The following is a 17,790-nucleotide window of genomic DNA, read 5'->3' on the forward strand; positions in this document are numbered from 1 at the left end:
GCTATAAGTGTTTGACTGACTTTTTTTTAGATTAGCATGCAAATTTGAATTCTTCCCTTCCTAAAGGCAACATTAACAAAACAGAGAGCAAATGTATAACGTGAAATCATTAAATAGAAATCATGAGGCTAGCTATGAGTGGTTTATTGGAAGAAAGTAGTATCCTTCATTCACATCCTGCTCAGGAGCAACCACACCTACCTCCTCAGGACAGAGAGACTGAGAAAGAGGGAAAGAGAGAAATAGAGAGAGAGAGAGAGAGAGAGAGAGACAGAAAGAGACCACATTAGGGTGATATCAGTGTGATGATACCAATGTCTGAGGGACAACTCTTTAGTTAATAATAAAACAATGTAATCAAAAATAGATCAGTGGCTACTGATAAAGATTAAAGATTATCCATGACTGACTGTAGGTGCAACGTCAGTGATAGCACCTGATTAACTGCCACCACACCCCTCTAATCAGGTAGGTGCAGGAGCCGTGTGTATATATATCCACTCACTTGGGCCACTGCCCATACATCCGCTCTGCCACCAAACCTGGAATACTAACAAAAACGGATCTAGCACCACTGCTTTCAAAATACAGTACAGACTCAAGGACCACATCTTGGTGCAACAGACAGCTGAGGAAGAAAGTTAAGGTAAAAGCTTTGTTCAAATCTTTAATGTGTTTTATACTGGACATACCTCGCCTAAGGTGTATTTTTTTCAGCAGTACAGGTGTAACAGTATGTAGACAAATGATTCCATGCAATAACAATGTTCATGCTGATTCTTATTGAATGTGGTGTTTAGATGCTATAACACCAGATATACTGAATGATTTGTTTTATTGAGAAATTATAACTGACCTGGGTCACACTTCATTTGGATGGTCCCTTATAGACGATCTACAGATCCTCCGATTATAAACAAACTATCTGTTGAAACTCTGTTAACTACAATTTATGGTTACGGTTACGGTTAGGTGTTGGGTTTGGTTAAGGTGATGTTCAGTGAACAAATAGAAAGACCGAACTTGAGTGTCAACAAACCATCTGTAAAGTCTCTGTAGGCGGACTATCCAAATAAAGTGTCACACTGCCCTGCAATGGTATTGGTATTTTTCTTGAGTGCATTTTTGTTTTTAATGTAGGGTCTTTAACCACACCAAAAGTTCAAAATCAAAATGGGCAATGAAGTGTCATCTCACAAGAAGAAAAGCCGAAAGGTAATATGGCTTGTTGGTTTCCAGGATTCTTTTTCCATTTCTTTAATATAGTAATTTATGTTGAAGGTTGTAATGTTAAAACATAACCCAGTATACTTTGAGAACAAAATAATTTGGATTTGTGAATTGTACGTACTATCCTATATTGGAGGAGAGCGCTTTCTTCTCTGTTTTACTTCACAAAAAAAAAGCATTTCGTTTTTATGTGCTGAAGTTTTGGAGACTGGGTGGTTCCTACCTGTGTTTGCTCTCAATCAACATCAAATAATCACATGATGGCTGTTTGTTTAGTTGTAGCAGTGAAAAAAACAGTTAATCCTCATGACGCCTTGTAACATAAGACTTGTGTAATTAGGCACTGTTTCAACAAATGTGTCTGTTTCAGGGTAAGGCTCAAAATGGCGATCTTAATGGTCATGCTGGCAATGCCTCCTCCAATGGCCTGACTGAAACAGGTATGTAAAAAAAATTAGTTCAAACTTCTTTTTCTGTTTTATTATGCATAGTGCCTTTGCCATTTGATATTATTTACAATGGCAACTATTTGCTGTGCATAAATAATCTATTGATTACATACTATTTCAGAGTCTTGCAGCCTGCTATGATACTATGCTAATCTTTAGCTAAAGGTGAAATTGCTTAGAATCTCTCTGGGCATCCAAACCTTGAGTGTGTACTCTTCAGTGTTGATACCTTTTTCAACATAGCAAGGAGCCATTTAGTTGGATAGTGTGTAAACTTGGGGCGTAGACAAGAGAAGAGACGAAGAGCTGCTGTTTGATCTGTTCCTGTGCAAACATTCCCTGGACGTGTGATCTGTGGTGAAAGACTGTTGTGTACTGTAGAGGCCTGTGTTTAAGAAAAAATATTGATCTCTGCTGATTAACTAAACACAATTCCTCAGCTGCTTTGGTGGAGGAAAATAACTCTACTGCTTGATTGCGTAATGGATTTTCTCTAGGTTGAATACAGTGGAATCAGATTGTGTCAACTAGATATTGATTAAGTGTGTGATAAAACACAGCATTATAGCTGTTCTGTAACAGTAGGACATTTGTGTTCCTTAGCCTTAGGCTGAATATCAAGCCAAGCTATGTCTCTTAAACATCAGAAGAATTGTGGGAAACAGATCACATTCATTTTCCAAAAGTGAAACATAATATGTTGCTTTTGAATATATTAGATCTGCAAATAATGTGGATCTCTTAAATGTACTTGTTGCACGTTGTATTATAGGCTTGATTTTTCTTGTAGTGACCACTGAGGTAACTGTTGAGACGACCACTGAGACTTCTACCTCAACAAAAACAAGTCCTGCTCCCATAGCAGAGGCCACTAACGGTAGCCAGACTGATGAAGAAGTTCAGGAGCAATCCTCTGACAAAGCTGCAGCAGAACAACCCAGTGATGCTGTACACATCACCCAGGAAGGAGAAGAATCAAAGTCACCTGGAGGAACTAAGACCAACTTTTTCGACAAACTTTTCCACAAAAAGAGTGACACAAAGCCTGTGGAGGTTGACGTTGAAATCCAGTCAAAAGAAATTACCTTACCTTACCTTGACCAGGTTGATGCAGAAGAGGTAACCAGTGACCTCAAGTCTGTGAGTAACTTTTAAAAGATGAATCTAAAGATTAGAGTAATCTAAGATTAGAGAGCATGTATGGCCACAATTTAAAGCAGCTAGATAGAAGGAACATATTTACGGGCGATGGTAGTTGCACAGACTATCCTGTAATGCTTAATTTTCTTTAGTGTACTTTCAATTCAGTGATATGTTAAAAAGTATGTGTATGGTCTCCGGTCTACTTAAACTTAGCCTGTGTTCACCCTGTAATGTGGAACGGTTTTGCAGTAGGCTTTAAAGATGTTTGGATTTTATTAATTTTATTGCAGGCTGGCGAGGAATGCGCAACAAAACCGGGGAACTCTGAAGTAATTGAAATACCCTCACTTGGGCTTCTTATCATTGACGCCATCAGTGAAAGCATAAGTCCTGATGGTATTTCTGATTTTGAGGTCATTCCGATGACAGAAGCAGAATCCGGACAACTTTCAAATATTTTGGAAGTTGTTGAAGGACAGGATCAGAATGATTCCACAAAAGGTGAAGAAAACTTGGAGTCCTATGCTGAGACCCCAAAAGCAATGGCTGGAAATGAGATGGCTGCTGCAGTTGACACTACTGAACTTGTCACTCAGCCGGAAAAATCTCATGAGCCTTTCTTGAAGCCATTGGACACTATCGATGAAGAACCATCTATTTTGCCTGTGTCTTCAGGTGAACTTATGGTTACTGAAGCTGGAGGCCCAAAATTGTCAGAGGGGATAGCAGAGGAAGAGCTTAATACCGAGAATCCAAGTGATGTTGGACAGACTGAGGTGCAATCCGAGACTCAACCTGAATGCACTGTAGAGCCGAATATATTACCAGAAGAAGTAGATGTAGCTCCACAGGAAGAAGCCAAAGAAGATGCTGAGATTCAGCCATCTGAAGATACTATGGATACTTCAGCTCAAGAACAAGAATTGTGTGATTCAAACATTACTCTTGAAAATTACTCTGAGAAATCTGAGGTGAGTGAAGCTGGAAACCCCGAATTGCCAGAGGAAATACCACAGAAAGACCTTTGTGATGAGAACAGTAGTGTTGGGCTGACTGAGGTACAGTCCGAGACTCAGTCTGAAGGCACTCTAGAACCAGAAATACTACAAGAAGAAGTGGATTTAGTTCCTCAGGAAGAAGCCAAAAAAGATGCTGAGATTCAGCCATCTGAAGATAGTCCAGTTCAAGAAGATGCTATGGATACTTCAGCTCAAGAACAAGAATTATGTGATTCAAACATTACTCTTGAAAATGACTCTGAGAAATCCGAGGTGAGTGAAGCTGGAAACCTAGAATTGCCAGAGGAAATACCACAGAAAGACCTTTGTGATGAGAACAGTAGTGTTGGGCTGACTGAGGTACAGTCCGAGACTCAGTCTGAAGGCACTCTAGAACCAGAAATACTACAAGAAGAAGTGGATTTAGTTCCTCAGGAAGAAGCCAAAAAAGATGCTGAGATTCAGCCATATGAAGATCCAGAAGTACAGTTAGAAGAGTTGCCAAACCCGGATCTTTCAACTCCTGCTGAGCTGACTGAAGGAAAAGCTATTGAAACTACGTCATCAGAGCTAGTTGCCTCTGAGGTTTTCACAGAATTTGAGAATGATGAGGGCGCTGGTGATTTTGAGGTCATTCCGATGGCTGAGGTAGAATCAGGACAACTATCAAACTTTTCAGAGGCTGATGAGGATGCATCTCTAAATAATGCATTGAAAGGTGAAGAAAATGCAGAAAAGGTGTCTTCTGAGAATTCTGAAATTCCTACTCCCAAAGTGTCAGACGCAGCTGATATTAAAATTGTGTCTTTAGAGCAGGAAACCGTGATAGAGTTGATCACTGCTGTTGAACCCACTGACAGCAAAGTTGCTGTTGAGGATGAATGTTTTGTGCCTGCTGATGAACCAGTGGTTACTGAAGCTGGCAGCCCAAAAGTGTTAGAAGGGATACCAAAGGAAGAGTCTCCTGCTGAGAATCCAAGTGATGTTGGACAGACTGAGGTGCAATCTGAGTCTCAACCTGAAGTCACTGTAGAGCCAGATATACTACCAGAAGAAGTGGATTTGACATTGCACGAAAAGATCAAAGGAGATGCTGAACTGTATTCCCCTGAAAATACTGTTGTTCAAGATACTTTGGATTCTTCAGCACAAGAAGCACAAGAACAATTAAGTGATAACAAGAATGTTATTGAAGATGAAAACTTTGCATCCTCTGAGAAACCTATGGTGAGTGAAGATGACCACACAATAGTTACCAAAGTGATAACAGAGGAAGTTTTGGTTCCTGCTGAAGAAATTCCGGACTCACATGATGTAGAAGGGTCATATACACCAGAAGAAACTGTAGGAGAGCAGATTGATACTGCAACACAAGCCGATACTGTAGAAAGTGAGAGTTCCACTTCTCCAGATTTAATAGCTGAAAATAAAGGAGACACTGACACACATGATGACAGTACCACGACATCAGAAGCACTAAAACATGAGAAAGTAATCTCATCAGTAGTGGAGGAGAAACTTGTCATGGGAACTTTGGAAAATGGACATGAATTAACTGAAGATACCGTAAAAGTTCAGGTGGTTATACCAAAAGAAATGATCCTTAGTCCTTCAAATGTAGGAAAGTCTCCAGAGGTTGGAGGAGCCCCTGTGATCAAGGACACCACAGAAGAAAAGATATCAAGTTCTACTGGCCTCTCTGTGGAAGAATCAACACAGTTACTCATCAACTTGCAAACAGCTTGTACCAAGATTTTGGAAGACTTATCTATGTTTACTATTGAGTCAATCAATGTGAAAATCTCATCTAGACAAAGTACTATTCACTTATTGATTGAATTTGGTCTATGCACAAATGATGTGGCAAAATGTGGGAATGGCACAAGTAAAATCTCCAAACAAAATGATGAGTCTCAAACAGGAGATGAAGAAGTTCAAATTCCAGAGTCACTGAGCAACAATATCCCCACAGTAGTAAGTCTGTCCACTGAGACTTTTTTTATCCATGCATGGAAATCTGGACAATCTTCTTTTCATTTTCGTTATTCGTCTACTTTTCGTTTTGTCATTTCAAATAACCTCATTAACCTGTATCATATAAACCCTCTGAGAAACATTATTTTATAATTCAAAGTCCGTTTTGTTTTTAATTCCGGGGCCGAGAACATCTAAGGAGTTCAATAGCTAACCAATTTACTAACTATTCTTTTTCCATCATGCATGTCAACTTTTCTCTCAATTGGTTTGCTCACAAAGAGTGTCTAACAACAATTGTACTGCCTTAAATCTCTATTACATGCAGTTTGTGTATTCAGAGCATTACATATAATGAAATGTGCATACGCTTTTTGAAATGGGACACACATAGTCTGTAAGTCTTGAACATTGCTGAATGTCAATGAGTGCGGGTGGGGGACAGGCATTAATAAAAGGATTATTGTTGCGAGTGCCCCGAGTAGGCTGAGGCATGGCTGGAATTGTGCTTGTGTCTCAATGCTGCGATTAACAGGAATTGCACATTGGCTGTTGGGTTTTAATGCTTTATCCAAGCTGACAATTCTCTGACTTCGCCTATAGGAGCCTGTGGACATAAAGGACAGTACAGAGCTTGAACTGTCAGAGAGGGAGCCTCTCCACCCCTGTCCAACCGACACAGAACAGAACCAAACGGAGGAAAATCCAGTTATGAACTTTTTTAAAACACTTGTGAGTATATTTCTTTGATGTTGTTGAATCTTTCCTTACATATAACTTGAGTTAAGTTGAATTCAATCGAGGTCTTTCATATTTTGGTGCGTAGAAATGAAATCTACAACACGGATTTCTGTTGATACAGCAAGTAGAAACTTTTAGAGAAATGATTGAAGACTGACAGTGAATGGTGGTTTACTTATTAAACAAAATCAGTTTGCTAAATGTTTCTCTGTTAGACTTAGAATATCATTATCTAATAATGCCTTAGAAATTCTGTGAGGTTACTTTTAGCTCAACAGTTCCTTCTTGAATAGCATGTGACACATTTATATAATAAATATATATATAAATAGATTGTTTTGCTTGCTACCACTGCAATGGTTCACACTACACAATGAATACTACAGCTGATGATTATTTCTCTTGGCTGCAGCTGAACAGAAAGCACTGAATAGGTCAGCAGTTCATGTGTGATGTCACTGTGTTGAGACTGTATGATCTTGTCAGTGATCGCCCTCATTGTGTTGTTGATGAGCATGTTTGTTTGCGCCAAAAGATCAACACGCTAAGCTTTTGATTTTCCTCCCTTCGTCAAACCCTCACCCTAAAATCAGAACTCCTTATGGAGTTAAAACAGCCCTCACTCCAAGCAAAATCAAGCCTTTGAACATGTCAGGATGTGGCAGCCTTTTGTTTCTCCAATAATGTGAGCTCACAAGGGAGCCCTGTGCATCTGGAAGTTGAGATGTGCCCAGATAGAGCCGGGCAGGCCTACGCCATCTCCAGAGTACAATGACTGACTCACCAGGGAGTGTGCTGTGTGTTGGCTCTGCATGAAGGCCTTTGTCTGCCTGTGTTTAAAGCTAGCCCCGTTAAAGGGATCGCATATCATCATGGAAGAGCAGCCATTTATCCTTACCAAAAAGCTGTGTCACATTCAAAAATGAATTAAGCATCTGCAACATTTTGAGGATATTTCAAGGATTAAGCATTACGTTTTTGGATTCATCTATGGAATATTTTAGGGAAAAATATGTTCTCTCTCATCCAGCACTGACATTTGTACGTAAGCAATCAAAAATCTCAATGCGGTTTTTGTTCTGTTCCCAGGTGGCTCCAACCAAAACTCCCAAAGAAGCCACAGCAAGTTCTGATGTTACAAAAGTCCAGGTAATAAAAGCAGACATCTGAAAGCAGAGCTCAAGTGTACAACTGCTATTTTTTTTGTTTTGGAGTTTTTGTAATGGTGTTGTGTGGAATAATATTATTGTTTTGGCTTGAGTGATATCGTGTATGGAGAAAAAGAGATAAATTCAATTTATGGAGATAAATGAATGATTTTATATAGCAGGGGTGTCACATTCATCTCAATTTAAGTTTACCTGAATATGTATCCCTTTGCCTTTTCTCCTTTTGAATTTGAACAATGAATTTGATGTGTTTATTTTAAGACTTGGTAGATTAGGTCCAAGAAAGGCAATAGTCTCCTTAAATCATAGTCAAAAATGTAATTCTTACCTCAATATAAGTGTTGAAAAAGGCCATGTACAATGGAATGGTAGGGACCCAAGATGGAATGGAGGATGGAGGTTTTAATGATTATTTTAGGTTTGAGGGATTTGGAGGAGGTAGACTGTGTGTTCGTACGTTTTCCTGTTTTATGGTATGACATGAGATACTGTCTGTAAAAGTTTACCATTTTAAGAAGTTATCTTGTTTTGACTTCATTGTGTAACATGGATTTAAATGATTAACATGCTGATGTAAGAGCAGCACCTAATATGCATTAAAATGTCAATGGCATGAACTGATCATTTTCTTTGACATACATTACTTACACAATTCTTACCGCAATATAAGTGTAATGGATATTTGAATATATAAAAGACATTAGATGAGCATGTTAATTACATGCTTGTCCCTGCTCTGTTGGATATGCAAATGTGCTATTTTAGCAGTAACCAACTGTACCTTTAAAAGATGATTCAACTTTGTGAAACAGACACTATATGAACTTGCAGATTTTACATATACATGTAAGGGCTGTCAATATATAAAAAAAAAATAACTAATTAATCTCACATTTTGAAATTCATTCATCTAGATTAATCGCGATTAAAAGTTTGTTTTTCTTCTAAAAACTAAATATTATAAATTAACGAGTAATCACTTCAGACAGCATATATTTTAGACACTGTTGTTTAATTGAATTTCTCGTGCTCTCTCGCCGTCATACAAGGAATGTATGTGAGACACAATGGTGCCCCTCGACGGTAAATCGTAAGAATTGTCCCCTGAAGCAATTCGAATCACCTCAGTCAGCCCACCGTCCTCAACTATGTTGATGGGCCGACAGTCACCGGCAACCCAAACTGCTAAAGCGTTGGTAACCTTTTCACGGACTGGTCTAGTTATTTTCCTAGAGAAGTCATGAGTGTGGGTTGGCGACCATCTAACCTGAGACTGCTTTCTGTCGGGGGCTTTGCATTAAGGTGATAACTTAAAGATGAGCTGCTTCTGTGATAGCTAAATTCAGCTTGACAAATGCTACACACAACTTTAGTTTTCAGCTCTCTCCATCTTCAACTACCATCTCGGTCTCTCCTATCTAAAGGCCGGCGCATGGTTCTGCATTTTCAGAGACACGCAGGGACACGCACGTGCAATAGCCCCTTGTGTGCCCCTTGCGTGCTTTCGTACCCTTTCTTGCATTCTTGCGTGCTTGCGTGCGTCATCCAATTTTTTTAACTATACGACAAAGCTACGCAAGCCTAACGCAGCCCGCAAGGCTGTGATTGGTCTGCTAACTACGTCCTTTCCGGAGTCCCACATTTCCGGTTTCATTCCCCATAATACCGCCATTTTTAAAAGCCAAGGCAAGACCCAGAAGATTTTGAATCATGAATCAGCAAGAATAGTGTGTGTCCGATAGAATGTGGATCGGGCCGACATTTTCTGTCCGAGGCCAGCCCGCGTCTGACAGAGTAGTGCCCAAGCCCAACAGCCATTAAAATATATTGTCCGAACCCTACCCGAGCCCGACGGAGTCAATGTCTCAACTGTTCATACCAATGACACATTTACGTACGTTTTTTTATGAATAGCCTGCAGACCGTCTCACAAGCTTCTTCTTGTTGATTATGAACAAACATAACAGAAGAGTTCCAAAGATATGAGCACCTTTACAACCCCTCCTCAAACACTTATAAGGACGCTCAAATGACTTCATGGAGAGAATACCAACCCATTCTCACAGGAGACATCACCTGCACAGCAATCGGAGCATATTTGTCAAACGCGATAAAAGATACTGCTCTGATATATTCCCATTCAATACTGAATATTCTGTTTAGATCAAAGGTTTGTTTCAATATACCGTGATATTTCAGATGATAGAACAGTTGAAATGAATGCAGAATCCCTTCATACCACAAAACAAATTAAAATCGATTTATTTACGACTGGTTTAGCCTGAAGTCCTGTTGTAAATTCGACCTAACGATAAAAGTACTTTATGAATCGGAGGATTAAAAATGAGACGTGAAGGGTGTCACTTATATATCTGCAAAGAAATCCACATAAATTGCAACATACTACCTTCTCAGAAGCTAAAGTCCGACAACAGTTATGTGGTATGCCACTGTGTTGACATTAAAAAAACTTTGACTGTGACTGTTTGGAGAGAACGCGCTAGTTCACTGAACAAATTGAACATTTTCCACCACTTGTTAGTCATGTCATCCATTAATATCGATGTGAATCAATCAATACTAATAAAACTTTAACTGTGATGTGTTTTTGTTTCATTTTGCAACTTATTTACTGTATAATCCACGATAGCAGGTGCCCGTTCGTAAACATTCCACATTTTATTTGCTTAAAACACACAGAAGCACTGTCAAATCAGAAAGAAAATCAGCTGTCACTCGGCTATTACCTGACCAATACCTTTCAAACTCGGTGATAGTATTCACATCTAATTTGTCCTTCATTCTACCAAATATGATGAAACGGCATATGGTATTGCACCCATGAGGCAAGCGTGAGTAGAGTTTTGTTCGGTTATCTGGCACTGCCCTCTCTAGACTGATTACTGACCAACCAAGCATGTTTTTTCGCACTTGGAATGTGGACACATCTGCATCCCCATCTTACTGTAGGGGGAAATTGACAGGGTGATTTGATAGAATGGAGCCCGGTCCGCTCATATACAAAAGCTAACATTAACGTGAAGTGGAGTTAACTTGCGGCCAACACCATTGTATTACAAACACACACATAATGAGAAGGTACACCTGGCGATTCTCTCGCCTTTTATCTTTCACCTTTGAATAATGTAACTTATAAACACGTCATTTTAAAGCGCTGTGGCCGTCCTTAAAAGATGTGTCAATAAACAAACTTCTGCATCATGTGAAGCAGACACGTTGACTTCACTACTTATTAAGATATTGTAAATATGGAATGTTCAATGCCTTCAATGCTGATGTGACCTAGCCCGACCCGAGCCCGAGTATGATTTCTAAATATTTGTCCGAACCCAGCCCGGCCCAGCCCGGCCCAGCCCGGCGGGTCCCGTCGGAAGAGGTGAGGAGATATGAACATTTATACAACCCCAATGATCAACAACTCCATCATCCGTCTTTGTCTCTCGGTTGCCATCATTTACTCTGTATGTGGACAACAAGACCGGGTAAATAAACAAACCAACGACTTCCACGCCAACAGATGTCATGGGATAGTAAATATGTAGATTGCAAATTCTATCAGGTAAATAAATTCAACAGTTTGACATTTTTCCAGAAATACCTTAAAAGACCTTAAAACATGCTAGAAATGCATTTATATAAATAATATGGATAATATGGATGGTTGGTTTATTTGCCTCATTCATGCCTTTCCACTTTTAGCGTTAAAATATTGTATCGCATTAATCTCGCCCACAATTTTCTCATAGATTAACGTGTTAACTTTGACAGCCCTAATACATATACATGGAATTTCTATTCACCTGAGAAACAACCATATTTTTTGCCATAAATTGCACGTACATTTTTAGAATAGAAAAAATAATATAATATTATCTCAGATAATATGGATGGTTGGTTTATTTGCTTCATTCATCACATTCCACTTTTTGCGTTAAAATATTTTATCGCATTAATCTCGTCCACAATAATCTCATAGATTAACGCGTTAACTTTGACAGCCCTTATACATATACATGGAATTTTCTATTCACCTGAGAAACAACCATATGTTTTGCCATAAAATGCACGTACATTTTTAGAATAGAAAACAAAATATGTAGATTGCAAATTCTATCAGGTAAATAAACAGTTTGACATTTTTCCAGAAAAACCTTAAAAGACTTTAAAACATGCTAGAAATGCTCATCAGTCCATGACTTAAAATGTTTCTTTTGGGTTTCTCAGAAAACTCTTTAGACAAAACATCTTTAAATAATAGGATGAATGGTAATGCTAGGAATAGACTGAGGTTCATTTAGTGGCTCTGTAAAGTGAGATATTACTCATTTTTGTCCCACAGTCACTGAAAGAAACCACAGAGACAAAAGCACCAGCAAATGTGAGTATCTCTGTCTGTCACATGATGTGGATCATTTTTTTTTTTTAAAGATCAAAAAAGATTCTGAGAATAGTATTGCATCTAATGCCTTTTGAATTGCTTGTGTGAACAGTGGTATTTTCCTGACTCAAACATCTGAGATGTCCCTTTTATTCAGGTACAGGAAGTGGATATAGCGAAAGGGAAGATGGCCCCACCTCCGCCGCCAGAGCCACCAAAGTTGGAGGTCAAGATTGAGCCAACAGTTAAGAAAGAGGAGCTACAGGATGAATCTAAGGATACAGAGACAGGCACCAAACCCAAAGCTGCCAAAGAAAGCGCCTTTAGCAAATTCTTCCGTCCAAAGGTAGGCCCACTTTTGAGCACGGTTGTCACAGAGTCACATAAACTCTTGTGCCAAGGGAATGCGGCAGATTATATAATTTAATGGGTGCTTGTTAATTATTTCACCTTTAATGTTTATGATGTTTAAAAATATTCTGAACAAATAATATAACTGAATATTGTAAAATAATTCTACAATATATGAGCAAGTAGAGTACATAATACTAATTGAAATACGTGAGACCATAACAGGGTCATGTGAATTTGAGGTATTACTAGGCTGGAAGACTTCTAAGGCAGTGCCCAGTGGAACCAGTGACAAACCAGCTACAGTGGTAAATGTGAACAGAAGATTTTTAAATTAACTAAACTCACCCTTCACTAAATGGGCAGTAGCTATGGAATTTGATTTAATATTACTCATAAATTATTTAGCAAATGTATGAACACTTTAGTTCTCAGATAATATGGATGGTTGGTTTATTTGCTACATTCATGTCATTCCACTTTTAAATAAATAACAACATTAATATGACGTCATTATGTACTATCAGTCATCATTTCTCCCATTTACCCAAATGCCACCAGATTATTCCTCTACCCATATCATCTTGCCATTTCTGTTACTGTAGCTGTGCTCAAATGTTGGGCAGCTATGTCTGTTCTGCCTGAACAACATGTTGTACTAGCCTTTACTAGGATACTTCCAACCCTCCAAAACAGGCTTCTGTTTTATCTCTTTGAAAGGTCTAATGTCCATATCAACCTTCTTTTTGTATTCAGCAGCTTTTCTCTTTCAAAGTGAACTGTAACCCATTGGCTTATCTAGGTAAACTACAAAAACATTGATCGGATTTTCAATACGGAAGACCAAAGAATTTGCTTCCCTTGTATTTCAAAATCTGTTTTTAGATAAGGGTGGTTTCAAACTTCTTCTAGGCTTTCAACGTCTGGGTGAAACATCCTTTTATTTTCATTCTGGTTCCCACAATAGAATTATGTTCTTTCCCTGCAGCCGTCTGTCCTTTGCCATCTGTTTGTGTGTGCTTAAATGCATTAATCTGGTTCTGCTTGCTTACAGGCAGTTGAGGAGGCAGCAGCACCTGTGGAGGTAGAGGTAACTCATCAAAACCATTATGTCTAAACTCTCATTCTATCTCTCTTTTCTGGTTTGCATGCAGGTCTGGACTTCTGACTTTTACTAAGAGGGGAAAGAACAATGGACCTCATTCTCGAACATTTTCTTAAGTGTCTTCTAAAATATCTTCTTCTTATTATAATTATTTAAATCCGAGGATGTCTGTAGAATTGATGTGAACGCAATCACCAACGATTTCTCACAAATTCAGCCCTTAAGAACATGGGCGCACTCCAATCTGGCCTATATACGACTGCTTTTCTGCGTTCTTAAATCCTTTTCTTAGCTAAGAACGAATCCCAGATAAGAAAACTGTCATGAATGCCAGAATTGTCCCCGGGAACTTCGAAAGTGGAGTTAAGAACAAATTTCTTCTTAACTTTTTCTTAACTTCGTTCGAGAAATGAGGTCCAATGATTTCCCTGTCTCTGTACTTTTGATAGAGCAGTTGTGCTTTACGTTTATATCAGCAACCAATTTCTTCTGAATTAGCTGGCAAAGTAAATACTTAGAAGGGATTGCGAAGGGACTGTGGATGAAAGAATGAAAAGTACTATTGTTTCCTTAACATGTTTTCTTTCCCCCTTCTGAATCAGAAGTGAGTGCTCTGTTCCCTGCTACGCCTTTCTGTCTGGGACACTTGGGGATTGCTTTAAGCATGAACATTCTCATTTCCATGTTCTTTACTATTCGGCTGCTTCTACATCCTTCTATTTTCATTCTGGTTCCCACAATAGCATTATGTTCTTTCCCATGCAACCGTCTCTGTCCTTTGCCATCTGTTTGCGTGTGCTTAAATGCATTGATCTGGTTCTGCTTGCTTACAGGTAGTTGAGGAGGCAGCAGCACCTGTGGAGGTAGAGGTAACTCATCAAAACCATTATGTCATTATGTCTTAACTCTCATTCTATCTCTCTTTTCTGGTTTGCATGCAGGTCTGGACTTCTGATTTTTACTAAGAGAGCAAAGAACAATGCACTGCCTTTGTTTCTGGGACTCTTGAGGATTGCTTTAAGCATGAACATTCACATTTCCATGCTCTCTACAAAATGACTGCTTTTATTTAGCATGTTCTTCCTAGGTGGCAGACTCATACTTCTTAATACTTTGCATGACATGGTGGATCTGTCTTATAGTGGTTCTGACCTCTTTGTTTCCTTTACTCTGAAGACTGATGCTTCCAAGACTGCCACCCTAGAAGCCTCTGCTAAACCAGAACCTGCCCCAGCAGTCAAAGAGGAGGAGACGAAGGCTGAAAAGAAGCCCTCAACTTTTGGATCCATTTTCAAACCTAAAGTAAGGGCTTGGCCTTCAGGAGAATGTTTATTTAAACAATTGCAAGTTACGTTAATAGTCCTTAGAGTATTATTCATATAGTAACAAAGTTGTGTGAATTTGAGGTATTGCTAGACCAAGTGACCGCTAAGATCCAGGCGGTGGCCTCATCTAGTGGAATTGGTCGTGCTGCAAAGTCAGCTGGACGGGTAAATGACCCAAAAAATTATTTAATTAGGCTAATCTAACTAAATGACTTACAGTTTGCGTGACATATGAATTTGTCCCATACTAGAGGTTCTGTTAACCAACATTTGGTCAACTGCTTCACGTTTTGCTCAATTAATGACTAAAACATCTTCATATACTTATTGCTGGTCTTTAACTGTGTTTATATATGTTTTATTAACCAAACCCTTACCAACTGTATTTAATCATATTGAATGTATTTTATGTTCCATTCTTCCATTATGCTCTATTCCATCTCTGGTTATTTTAAAAGTAGAGTCCTTGATTCTGGCAAAAGGTTGGAATATTTGAGATCATTCAAATTACACCCCACCCTTCTGTGCTCGTGTTGATCAGCCAATCAGTCCGAGCCACTTTGTTTGTTTTCCATTTACAGAGCCAGAACTGTATACGTTTTTTTGAGCGCACATGGCAACAGTGCCATGAGGAGCAATTCGCTGAATTTGACGGAAACTGAACTCGATTAGAAACACAAACTCTACTTTTAAGTGACCTTGGAGACACAATAATATTTACATAATTAACATTAGCATCCCACCCCTCAACAATATATTGGTAAAATAAATATTGACTACTCCATGTGCAAGTATTGCTGAAGAATAAGCACAGTGTGCAGCGTACAGTACGCCTTTCAGAGTTCTGATGTCATCATTTTAAACTGCAGGCTCAAGAGCCCACAAAGGACTCCACTCCTGCTGTGGTTGCCAGCCCTGACCCCCCCCAGGGTGGTGCAAAGGCCAAAGAACCGGCCAAAGCTGCTCCGCCCAGCGCCCCTCCAGCCCCTCCAGCCCCCCCAGCCCTCCCAGCGGACAAGTCTGTGGAGAGCGCTGAGAATGCATCCCCAACGGTTCCCCGCAGAGAAAAAAGGAACTCCATCCAGCTGTTCTTCAAGAACCTGGTATCAAACTAATGACAGTACATTCACATATTCATTCTACAGGTACAATAAAACGTTCCTTAGCTTATTCTCCTGAAGCAACCTTTCGGCTTTCTACCTCAAATGTGGTGAAGGGTGCTTTTTATATAGTTCTTACATTTCCTTCACACCTTTTTACCTTACCTGTTTTGAATCGAATCAATTATGTCTGTGTAAGGAACATGCCTACATATGGATTTCAGATATGAATAGTTTTGCCCATCCACTAACCCTACTTCTCTCCCTCTTTTCTTATGCTCAGGGGCAGAAGCGACCTTCTGATGCAGGAGTACCAACGGAAGCTGCTGCACCTTCTACAGTTGAGAAGGGCAAATAAACCTTCATCTGCCCATTTGTTTACTCAATATAATATATATATATATACACACAAACACACGTTCAATGAACTTTTGCATTCATACAGAGATATATTTATTATTTAAATTTTGATCTGATACCACCTTAAGAATGCAGGTGTAGGATTTATTGGTTGGTTCATATACAGAAAGTGGAATTTTAATGAAAGTGGCATAAGATCTTTTCATAAATCATGCAAAATCATCTTTTTGAAAAGGGCCATGTACAATGGAATGGTAGGGACCCAAGATGGAATGGAGGATGGAGTTTTTAATGATTATTTTAGGTTTGAGGGATTTACAGGAGGTAGTGTGTTCGTACGTTTTCTGTTTTATGGTATGACATGAGATACTGTCTGTAAAAGTTTACCATTTTAAGAAGTTATCTTGTTTTGACATGCTTCATTGTTTAACATGGATTTAAATGATTAACATGCTGATGTAAGAGCAGCACCCAATATGCATTAAAATTTCAATGACATGAACTGATCATTTTCTTTGACATACATTACTTACACAATCTGGATCTGGAAGTGCCTTCAAATACAATCTATCACCAACATGATTCCTCAGTACCATATGCTAGATAATACAAATGTTTTTAGAGAACACATACTCAGAGTTGATGAGGGCATGCCAGCCAATTAAGATGGAAACAGAGGATTGCACTTTATGGTTTAAGAGTACACGTTTTGTAGGACTTTTGACAATAGTAGACTAATTCAGTGAGTTTCCAGAGACACAGCCATGCCGTTTGATAAGCCTCAAAAGCCCTTAAGCAACTCACACATTCTGAAAACACATGCACATTTAGTAGTGACATCATGGTGAAATATGTTGTTTTTGTTTCTGATTACTTGCCCATTTTAGGAATAGGCATTTGGATGTTGCATGAAATATTTAGTGTAGAAAAATGATGATTACATTGTTCTTGCCAAGAAAAGCCTGTAAAATACTGATGTTGTATTCAACCACCACTGTTGATAACTAAATAAATTAGTACCTTCTCTCTCACCCACTTGTTGTAGCTCTGTTAAGAAATTTGTGTGAGGAGAATTAGTTGTTTAAAATGAATTAAATCATAAACATTTATACTATATGGACATGTTAGGTTTTCTGTCCAGAATCAATGAACCAATATAATTATTCCCATTCATGCCACATGTTAGTCTGTTGATAATAATAAAACTATTGGATACAGACATTGCTTACATGTGTGTCAAGTATTCGCTTATCCAGGTGCACTATGTATAAAGTGTTAACACATAAAAATTTACAAATGTACAAATGTAGCCAACTGAATAGCAATGGTTGCGTTTCTCTAGTGGATTATGGGTGATATTTAGCTTACTGCATGACACTGTATTGCCTAGATAGACTAATTTGTTTGCCACATAATTCTACATGACTCCTTGTGAATTGTTGTGTA

General features: G+C 38.8%; 1 protein-coding gene across 1 annotated transcript; it reads left to right on the forward strand.

Moving 5' to 3' along the window:
* Nucleotides 1-476: 476 nt before the first annotated feature.
* On the forward strand, nt 477-17,375 carry bcas1 (brain enriched myelin associated protein 1). Its single transcript, XM_031566413.2, has 14 exons — nt 477-646; nt 1,141-1,215; nt 1,601-1,670; nt 2,452-2,819; nt 6,398-6,526; nt 7,625-7,684; nt 12,065-12,103; nt 12,261-12,449; nt 13,509-13,544; nt 14,393-14,428; nt 14,736-14,861; nt 14,966-15,049; nt 15,754-15,987; nt 16,268-17,375. The coding sequence occupies exons 2-14, from the start codon at nt 1,174-1,176 to the stop codon at nt 16,340-16,342; spliced, it is 1,488 nt and encodes a 495-aa protein (XP_031422273.1). The 5' UTR covers nt 477-646; nt 1,141-1,173; the 3' UTR covers nt 16,343-17,375.
* Nucleotides 17,376-17,790: the final 415 nt, after the last annotated feature.

This window comes from Clupea harengus, chromosome 4 (assembly GCF_900700415.2).
Source record: "Clupea harengus chromosome 4, Ch_v2.0.2, whole genome shotgun sequence".
Lineage (NCBI taxonomy): Eukaryota > Metazoa > Chordata > Actinopteri > Clupeiformes > Clupeidae > Clupea > Clupea harengus.

Bases quoted from the DNA above. Each gene is read 5' to 3' on its own strand.
- bcas1 (XM_031566413.2), top strand. From the start codon at position 1,174: ATGGGCAATGAAGTGTCATCTCACAAGAAGAAAAGCCGAAAG. The intron at 1,216-1,600 runs GTAATATGGCTT...TGTCTGTTTCAG, and splicing joins ACAAGAAGAAAAGCCGAAAG to GGTAAGGCTCAAAATGGCGA. The intron at 7,685-12,064 runs GTAATAAAAGCA...TTTGTCCCACAG, and splicing joins CTGATGTTACAAAAGTCCAG to TCACTGAAAGAAACCACAGA.